This window comes from Hyla sarda, chromosome 5 (genome assembly GCF_029499605.1).
Source record: "Hyla sarda isolate aHylSar1 chromosome 5, aHylSar1.hap1, whole genome shotgun sequence".
NCBI lineage: Eukaryota > Metazoa > Chordata > Amphibia > Anura > Hylidae > Hyla > Hyla sarda.
The window spans coordinates 225,397,304-225,408,186 of NC_079193.1; the positions used below are offsets into that span (position 1 = coordinate 225,397,304).

The 10,883-nt window shown below is 39.5% G+C and overlaps 1 protein-coding gene across 1 annotated transcript in view; it reads left to right on the forward strand.

Moving 5' to 3' along the window:
- JARID2 (jumonji and AT-rich interaction domain containing 2) overlaps nucleotides 1–7,902 on the forward strand; it is a 159,699-nt gene extending 151,797 nt beyond the window's left edge. Inside the window, exons 17-18 of the mRNA XM_056521215.1 lie at nucleotides 504–611; nucleotides 5,712–7,902. Coding sequence (XP_056377190.1) covers nucleotides 504–611; nucleotides 5,712–5,894 — 291 coding nt within the window. The 3' untranslated portion in view covers nucleotides 5,895–7,902. The remainder of the gene's footprint in view (nucleotides 1–503; nucleotides 612–5,711) is intronic.
- The last annotated feature ends 2,981 nt before the right edge of the window (nucleotides 7,903–10,883 follow it).

Here is a 10,883-nt window from a genome sequence, read left to right on the forward strand (position 1 = left end):
TGCTTATAGCAGTAGGCATCTGCTGGATATGACATAGATCTGAACCACGGGCCCGCCTCATGTTTGCTCACCCGTCCCATGACTTACATGTATGTCATGGCTCGGGAAGAGGTTAAACTGCCTGAAATGGCTGAACACTTGCTGTTAGATATCTGGCAAACTTATATGGGAACTTTTACATACATTTTTTTTATGTATGCAATGTTCTTATCTTGGACCAACTTGTATTTTCGGTTTAGTGGCCCTTTGAACATTGGTTTTCATTCTGGATGGATCTACAGCCTGCCTTACCTTGCCCTTGGGACTCATCATTCACTTGTATCATTCATTAGAGCAGTGTGCCCTGGCAGGCATCATCCAGTATGTAATAGAATTACTGTGTACAATCGCTAATTAACCTCCACCTCAATGAGATTATGTAGCTGGATTTCAGTACTGGCTCCATTTCCTACTTAATACCCACAGAATGTTGTTCTTTATTCTTCTACTTTATTTTCTTTAAGGTGGTTCAAGAAAACGAGAATGTCGTGTTCTGCCTGGAGTGTGCGCTGCGTCACGTGGAAAAGCAGAAGTCGTGTAGAGGGTTAAAACTAATGTATCGCTACGATGAGGTTAGTTGATTAACACATTACAAGATTATGTTATATGTATATAATCATATATAGAGAAATCTGGTTTTGTTTCCTTTTTACATATTGGTTTTGCTGTATTTAACTTTTGTGTTAAATGTACGAATAAGTAAATATATTGTTACATGTAGTTGTGCTTACCGTGTTTCCCCGAAAACAAGCCCTAGCTGGGTTATCGGGGTGGGCTGCAATATAAGCCCTACCCCGAAAATAAGACCTTGGGCCAGGGGTACTCAACTGGCGGACCGCGGTCCAGATCTGGACTGCGGCCGCCAGTAATGCGGACCTCACTCCCCCCCCCTTTGGCTGGTCCCTTGGCAAGTTAAATGAGCCAGGGCAGGGACGCTGTCGCTTTAAAACGTCCACGCGTATGCACGCCTGACGTCACGGACGTGCCCAGGCTGCTACCGTTAAGCAGCAGAAGGAGATCCCGCCGCTGAGAGCTGCAGCTTCCATTGCGGACGCTATGAAGGTGGGGAAGTGCTGGTTTATTATGGCTGAGGGGTGGGGGGGGGGCACTGTAGGAGTGTTGAGGGCGACAGGGGAAGGGGAGGATGGGGGGGGCTGTAGCAGTGTGGAGGATGGGGGGGCTGTAGCAGTGTGGAGGATGGGGGGGGCTGTAGCAGTGTGGAGGATGGGGGGAGGGGCTGTAGCAGTGTGGAGGATGGGGGGAGGGGCTGTAGCAGTGTGGAGGATGGGGGGGCTGTGGAAGGATGGGGGGGCTGTAGCAGTGTGGAAGATGGGGGGGGGGGTGCGGCATCCTCCACACTGCTACACCCCCCCCATCCTCCACACTGCTACAGCCCCCCATCCTCCACACTGCTACACCCCCCCCCCCCATCCTCCACACTGCTACAGCCCCCCCATCCTCCACACTGCTACAGCCCCCCCATCCTCCACACTGCTACAGCCCCCATCCTCCCACAGACCCTCATCCTCCACACTCCTGCAGCCCCCCATAAATAAGCCCTACCCTGAAAATAAGCCCTAGTGTGTTTTTTGTGACTAAAATTAATATAAGACCCGGTCTTATTTTCGGAGAAACACGGTAGATGTTTCTTGGATAAGTTTCTCTCCTGAGTCACCTGTACAAAAACATGCTGGGATCCCCATGTGCCTGAATGTTTGTTGCTATAGGAAGGTAGGAGATAAGTGGCTGTCGCACACCTCCACCAGCATCAATCTGACATGCTTCAAAAAAAATGCAAGATTGTGTCTGTCTGGAGTTTAGGCCCTATTATATGGGGTGATTATCAGCCAAAAAGACAAGTGTCACCCTGTTTAATAATAAGCCATTTATGCTCTTCTAGCTTTAAGATTTTAATTTTATTAGGGACCATGGAAGAAAAAAGTGCCATATTTTTATGAAATATCATGGAATTTACAGATGGTTGCCAACCCTACCATTCCAACATGCCATAAATATAAAATCAAAGTTGATCCCAAACATGAAAGTGCCAAATAATGTTACAGCGACCTGGTGTGTATGTTTTCAGATATGTGAAAGCTATTGCTCAGCTATTCCTGGTGGAAAGATGTTTTCTTCGGAGCGCAATATAACAGGTTGACTTAAGTATTGCTTATTTCAACTAGTTCTTTTGAAGTTCTGGAAACCCCTTTAACCGTCTTTTTGTTTTTTCCTCCTCTTTTTTTTTTTTAGAGGGCCTGTTTTTTGCGTGACCAATTGTACTTTGTAATGACTCCTTTCATTTTATTTTAAAATATATGCCGAATAAAAATTATTTTTGTTACTTTTTTGGGATGGGTTGTTTTTATGCAGTGCACTTTATTGTAAAAATGATATGTTATCTTTATTCTGTAGGTCAATGCGATTAAAACACCCAATTTATATAATTTTTCTATTACAAAATCAATATACTTAAAATTTTCCTATTGTGACCCCTATAAAATGTTTTCCATATACAGGGCTGTATAAGGGATAATTCTTTTGCACTGCGATCAATACTTTTTATCAGTATTTTATCGCCGCTGCCCTTCATTATCAGTGAATGCTCAGCTACTGATAATAGCCGACACTTGCTGCTTATAAAGCGTTACTGTCATTTGTAAGAAATTTAAAAAAATGCTAAAGTCAGTGTAGTAATACACACGAAGGCCTGTATGCATAATATGCATGTTTTTATATGTAAAATACCTTTAGATCTATGTTTTACTATTGCTCTTCTGGAGGCTAGGGTGACTCTTCAGGACCTTGACAAACTTGCTCCTTTCCTCCCCCCTCCCCTCTCTTGTCTTGAGACCTGCACAAACATTTTGTGCCTAAATTGAATGCTTTATATTACTCCAATGCAACTGTGTGGAACCTATATAGCGCAAACACAAATAACACATCCAGTTTGTGCCAAAAATGATAAAAAAAATGGCAAAGCTATGTGCCCAAAGTGCATGCTTTATACAACCCTTAAACAGCCATGTAAAACCTATATAATGCAGATACACAAGAAATGGGTTCATAAAATGACTGAAGAGAAATAATTTTGCATATAAATAATATAGTACTTTGTATTTCTAGTCAGTGTGCATGAAAATGCTACTCTACTGAAAAGGGCTGCAAGCTGTCTGCATCTCATACGGGTTTAGCTCACACTGGTGAAAGCTGGATTATACACTGCACTAAGGCACAGGAGGAAGCAGAGCAGGGAGATAACGACACCCCTTAAAAAAAAAAAAAAGTCCACATTTCTAGTTGTTTAGATCAAACAGACTAGAATACTGGGATTCATTTGCAAAATTTTAGAGACAGAGACACCTAGTGGGCATTTTATTTAAAAAAAAAATTCCACATCTGTAGCAATCACATTTTTTTATGAAGTATATTAGGAAAATGCTTAGTTTTTAAGAAAGTATTAAATTAAACAGGATTATTTATAATGACCATTGTGCTTTAAAGGGGTACTTTGGGGGAAAACTTTTTTTATTTTTTTTTTATCAACTGGTACCAGAAAGTTAAACAGATTTGTAAATTACTTCTATAAAAAAAAAAAATCTTAATCCTTCCAGTACTTATTAGCTACTGAATACTACAGAGGAAATTATTTTCTTTTTGGAACACAGAGCTCTCTTCTGACATCACGAGCACAGTGCTCTCTGCTGACCTCTGTCCATTTTAAGAACTGTCCAGAGTAGGAGAAAATCCCCATAGCAAACACATGCTGCTCTGGACAGTTCCTCAAATGAACAGAGATGTCAGCAGAGAGCACTGTGCTCGTGATGTCAGCAGAGAGCACTGTGTTCCAAAAATAAATTCAGCATTAGTATTCAGCAGCTAATAAGTACTGGAAGGACTAAGATTTTTTTAATAGAAGTAATTTACAAATGTGTTTAACTTTCTGTCACCAGTTGATTTAAAAAAAATAAAAGATTTCCACAGGCGTACCCCTTTTTTTTAAAGTCCTGAATGGCAAGGGCTACAGGACGTATTATGTCATCTAGGGGTTAAGGGTTTCCCTACCATGGGCATTGGTAGTAATATTACTGGGATAGGCAACTATGCTTTGATCTTTGAGTGCCTGACCCCTGGGACCCCCATTTACTTGACCACAGCTGTTTTGGAATACTAAACAAAGCACCTAGCTGGAAGTAGCACTGTATTTGAAAAAAGTTATTTGTTCCAGTGGTTGAACCCTAAGTTCATCAGATAATAACAACATATTCTAAACAATATTTCATCATTGTCTGCGTGGGGAAAAAACCTGGTAGATTCAGACACTAACTTTACAAGGGACAAGGTTCCAGCTGTCAGAAAGCTATAGCTTGCACCTTGTCTTCCTCACTACAGTTATGTCGGTGCCTCAGAGGCAATGCATGTAGATGGCACTGCAGAGACCCCGCTGAGGTGAGTAGAATTTCGTCACCTTGTTGGTCCTGTCATTTAGAGGTGTCTCCTGCATAACATTGTAGGCAAAGTGAGGGGATATATTTATTGCATAGAGTATGTAAAATTGAGATAAATGTAGGTACCACCTAGCAACTTACATTTATCCCATTACAGTTAATGGGAATGACAGAGTGGGGGTCAGCTGACAGCCATGGGTCAACGTCTCTTGCTGTGTGATAGGGACAGGTTGTGTTTGTAGTAAAGGGGCATGTTGAATAATAAAAGGTATTTTGTATAATCTTTTTTTTAGCTTATACTACTGCATATCTAAAGGGGGAACTCTGGTGGGGAAAAAATGTTTTCAAATCAACTGGTGCCAGAAAGTTAAACAGATTTGCAAATTACTTCTATTTAAAAATCTTATTCCTTCCAGTACTTATCAGCTGCTGTAAACTACAAAGGAAGTTGTAAAGTTCTTTACAGTCTGACCACAGTGCTCTCTGCTGACACCTCTGTACATATCAGGAACTGTCCAGAGCAGGAGAGGTTTTCTATGGGGATATGCTTGTAATCTGGACAGTTCCTCATATGGACAGAGGTGTCGGCAGAGAGCACTGTGGTCAGACAGGAAAGAACTTCACAAATTTCTCTGTAGTATACAGCAGCTAATAAGTACTGGAAGGCTTTAGATTTTGAAATAGAAGTCATTTACAAATCGGTTTAACTTTCTGGCACCAGTTGATTTAAAAACATTTGTTTTCCACTTGTTTCCACCAGAGTTCCCCTTTAAAGTGTCACTGTCGTTTAAAACGCTTGTAACACAGACAGCAGGTTACACATCTTGGCTTGGTGCTCAATTCATAGACGAATAGACTTGTAGACTTATAAAGAAGCCAGTTTTCTGTAATGAAATGGATTATGCGGTGAGCCGGGCAGGGAATCGTGCTGATGTGGGATTCTCCAGGCTATAGCTAGAGATCGGGGGGGGGGGTCTCAGCACAGATACCCAGACCATTCAAAAGTATTGACATGTCAACAGTTTATTTTAAGTGAAAGTAAAGCTTTAAGCTATTTATTGATTACCCATGGACTGTCATGTCACACATTTGCTCACATAAAACATTCCCATATTGCTGTGCTTTATTCAGTGCACTACTAATGTTTGTCATTTCTGTTGAGGGTATAGCACTGCTGTTTTTACATGTACTATCACCCATTTTTAATTGTTTTATTTTTACTTACAGGAACAAATCATGAATCTTGTCAATCAGATCTGTGGGAAGGTGTCCGGCACAAACAACAACACTGAGAACTGTATGGTTAAATCTACACCAAAAAGGGGACCAAGGAAGAGAGCCACACTTGATGTGCCATGCTCCAGACTTTCATCCATCAGTTTGTCCAAAAGTGCTTCAAATTCATCCTGAAGATGCCAACACTCAGTTCTCTGATCACATATATATACATATATATATATATATTTTTATTTTGTAATTCTACCATAGTTTGGAGTACTTGCTGTAGAATGCAGGCTGTCTTTGCACTAGCTCTATGAAGATTTTTTTTTTTTTTTTTTTTTTATGTTCTGGTTTTTAGAGAAGTGACATTGTTTTAGCATTAAAATGATTTTATTTTATTTGTTTTGTATGTAGACACTGCAGTCAGACTTTCAACACTGCAGTCAAGTCACTGTTTTATGACGGTCTAAGAGGGGGCAGTCTGTGTTTTTATTTTCCTTTTTTTTTCTGCCACCCCATAGACTGAATTATATACAGAAAGCCTTCCTTGATAACTGTTTGTGAAAAAGGCTTTTAAAACATTTTGATAAGTTTAAGGTGTTTTTTTTTTCTTTGTATTTCTTTATCCAGTCAAGGGAGCAGTTTTTTTCTAGAGGATAAAAAAAAACAAAATCGAAACTTGAACAAAATCTGCTTTTTTTTTTCTTGGCTATGTCTCATTCTGTCACGTGCAAGATGAGTTTTGTAATGTTTTTTAAAATTGGGGTCTAAAATATAGTAACTTAAAGATGAATAAAACAACAAAACACAAAAAACGGAGGATGGTTTGGCAGCTGATGGACTTTTTCAAACAAACCAGAGGCAGAATGCTGAGACTTGGAAATGGTTCTCTGTTACCAGCACATTTCTATGCATCAGTTATATGAGAAGAAGAGGCAAATGAACTCAAGCAATGCCTTCCTGGAAGAAGTCACGTGGGGGGTGGGGGACTATAAACTGTGCCTGATTTCATAAGGAATCCATTCTGTTATTTTTGGTGCTGTTGGCTACTTTATCAAAAAATGAAAGAAATGTAAAAAAAAAACTTCGATAGCAACCTTTGGAAAAGAAAAGGAAAAATTTAAAGTATATAAATATATATATATAAATTGTCGAAGCCGGAAGTGCTTCTATGTCCTAGACGTGCAATCTTTCTAACATTCCATTTCATTCCACTGCTATATCTCAACACATCACACAATCAGCATTAATATGTATGTACGTTGTTTTATGTTCCAGCCCCCCTCTCTGTCATGTGTTCCCGTGACAGAGATGGAATCGCTTCATCGATCACCTTCTAGAGCCACTAGGGTCTGAATTGTTTGTTTGTTTTTGTCGTGAATGTGAAAAATAATTTTCCTCATAATCTTATTTTTATTTTTCTGTTACCTCTGTGTTTGCAAAAGAAAAACAGATCACAAATCACAACTTTTTTTTTTTTCTTTGTACATATGCTTGTAAATTGAATAAAATACTTGAGCCTTCTTTTGGGGATTGGGGTGGACAGGGGACGGTGAGAAGAAAAAAATAAAAATAAAGATGAAGAAAAAGCCTTACATTTCAGTTTCTTCATCAGATGGTCTGGATGCTTACAGGGTTATTCTTGTAACATATATAAGTGCTGCTTACATCACTGAACAACTAAAAAAAGAAATAATGGCGTAACTTTTGCCCCTTTTTTTCTGGTTGTTTGTATGTGTGGGACTAAAGTATAAAAAAAAATGAAAAAAAAAAATAGAAAAGGGAAATTGTTTTTACAAAATTGTTCTTTGTTTCATGATTGAAAGAAATCTGAAAAACCGTAGCTAGCCATATTGCACTGAACTCGCCAGTGGTGACTATTGGGAGAGTGTCCTTTAATACAATTTGTTGGTTGTTGTTGCAGAAGACTGAACTGTTTTTGAATATTTAACAATAACATAAACCAAGTCAAGTGTTTTCAAATGTGGTTGTCCAGTTTTATGGCCTTGCTGTGTGCTTTTTCCCTCTTGACAGTAAACTTCTATGACTACGGCTTACAGGTTGACATTTAATTTATTAGCACTGCTCTGCTCTCTTTCCTTGTGATGGAAAGACTCCATGTTGTTTATTGCCAGTTTTGTTTACTTTTCAGGTTTGTACAACAAGGTTTATTAATAAATAAGACAAAATTTTTTGATACGAGTTTTGATTATTTTTAAGACTTGACATTGTCTGGCTTGTAATTCTCTGCAGAATCACTCTAATAATATTTGATCGGTTACAGGGACAAAACACAAATCCTTAGGACATGCACATGGCGATGTTGGATCCTGTGGAGTGGCACACAGTCTGTATCCTGCTGTATTATGGTCCCATACTGTACTTCAAATAATAACCAAAACATTCCATAGCACTTTACCATTCTGACAGACATTACAAAATGACACATCAATTATTCACACGAGGAATCAGAGCCCTGCTGATAAGGGCTTCTATAGCAGTCTAGGAAAAATAGGGTTAAGACAAAAGGCAGAAGGTGCTTTATCTAAACAATGGTAAGCCATGTGTTATAAATAGGGTAGATTCTATAAAGGTGGGTGAAGCCGTCAACAACCAATCTCTGAATATCAAAGTGCATGGAGCATAAGTGCACACTTCTGAAATAAGAGTAGGGAGGAACATAGTGATAGTAGGGAATGTCACGTGCTGCTAACTGCAATATTGCATGCTGTTTTACAGACAAGATTACGATACCAGTCATATGGCATAGAGGCTATGGAGCCTAAGTGTTCAGACCTCCGCCAATCAGGAGAATCAGCTGGGGGAAGTCTACTGTCGCACACTCCTCTTCCTGCTTGGTGTCAGGTGATGGAGACACGCTCAATAGACTTGGGAGTTTGTCTTGATCACATGACACAGAAGAATGAGTTGGGAGAAGTTTGCGCTCAGCGTGTTCTCTCCTGGCTCTCAGTGGCCATTTAGGGTAGTGTCACACACAGCACATCCGCAGCACATTTGACGCTGCAGACCATCTGTGCAGATGGAGCTCCCCGCTGTGGCCGGGTAGCTTTGAGTGTCAGCTTGTGGCTGCCGGCAGTAAATCCGCTTTGCTTTAGCTCTGTGGCTGCCAGCAGTGCTTCCGCAGTGTCAAATACTGTGGATGAACTGCACAATGTAGACTAGAATAACTGATTGATTGTAGTGATGCTTTTTATATTCATAGTCAAACTATCTGCTATATTGGATTATAGATGTACTGTACATGTCCACGCTATAGTACAAGTATATTAAATCATGGACAAAAGCAGGCATTTTTGGAAACAAGTTTTGTCCAGAATAAATACTGTAGCACTGAACACCGCTTTCAGACAGATTATAGTGTGCATCAATTGGATTAGTAAAAATGTTGCATTCATTCATGAAGTATTTTGGTAGATATTGTTTTCTACACTGTGTGGCCGGAGTTTGTGGCACTGCAATGTTGTCTCCCCAGTCCCAATGTAAAAACTTCAGTAAAAACATATTTTACCCTGCATTTGGAGTTTTTTTTTTTTTTTTTATCTGATGATAAAAATAGTTTGGTTTGGTGTCATTGGGAGAGATTTATTAAAACCTTTGGACAGGCAAAGTTGTCCAGTTGCCCATAGCAACCAATCAGATCACTTCTTTCATTCTTAACGAGACCTGAGAACAATGAAAGAAGTGATCTGATTGGTTGTTATGGGCAACTGGACAACTTTTCCTCTGAACAGGTTTTGATAAATCTCCCCCGTTGTGTGTTTGTTTTCCCCTCCCACCAATCTTTATCAGAATTTCCCAACTAAATGAGCAATGTTAATGAGCAACCCAGGGACATAAATAGCGATTCCATATTTGTCTTCAAAGAATCACATGCAAGTTAGGACAGGAATTTGAATATGAGGACAAGGTAGGGACTTGAGCTCTGGTTAGTTGCTCATTTGGAAAAAGGGGCAGTGGAAGCAAGAGCAAACGCTCATGTTAGGGTTGGTAAGTGCCAAGGTGACCATACACAATAGAGAAATGGAAGATTTGGAGGAGGAGGGAACGGGCTAGTGCCGTAGCCGGCGGGGGGGGGGGGGTATGGGTTAACGGGCTAGCAAAAAAAAAAATAGGATGGTGGGAGCTACCCTTTAATGATGATGCTTATTTTGGCCTTAAGGACCAAGGACCATTTTTTTTTTTTTTTATTAGACCCTTAAGTGCTCATAACATTAGGATGCTTTAACTTATCCAAGTGACTATGATTAGTTTCGTGTTTTTTTTTTTTGTTTGTCTCTTTTTCCATGACACATTTTTGTACTTTTATGTTAGTGATAAATCCTGGTCAATACCTTCAGCAATAATTTGTAAAAAGAAATTTGAATAAATCCTGGAAAAATTATCCCTTCTGTTTTTGGATTTTGACATTCTCTGCTTTAAAAAAAAAAAAACTTATTCTACATAACATAAATACACTTATAATTCACAATTACAATATGTCTACTTTATCAAGGGACCCGTTTAATTCAAAAGTGGATTTGATAGGCCTGGATGTTAGGCCATCTAACCCCCCACCCCCCCAAGAATTAAGGTGGGTCACAAGAATTAAGGAGGTACTCCAGAGGAAACACAATGGGGGAGATTTATCAAAACCTGTGCAAAGGAAAAGTTGCCCATAACAACCAATCAGATCGCTTCTTTCATTTTGCAGAGGCCTTGTTAAAAATGAAAGAAGCGATCTGATTGGTTGCTAAAGGCAACTGGGCAACTTTTCCTCTGCACAGGTTTTGAAAATCTCCCCTAATGTTTTTAAATCAACTGGTGCCAGAACGTTTAAACAGATTTGTAAATTACCTCTATTTAAAAATCTTAATCCTTACAGTACTTATCAGCTGCTGTATGCTCCAAAGGAAGTTGTGTAGTTCTTTCCAGTCTGACCACAGTGTTCTCTGGACAGTTTATGACATGGACAGATGTGTCAGCAGAGTAGAAGCAAATCCCCATAGCAAACCTCTCCTGCTCTAGACAGTTACTAACAGGTACAGAGGTGGCAGCAGAGAGCACTGTGGTCAAACTACAAAGAACTACACAACTTCCTCTGGATACAGCAGCTGATAAATACTGGAAGGATTAAGATTTTTAAACAGACCTTCACAAATCTGTTTAACTTTCTTACAA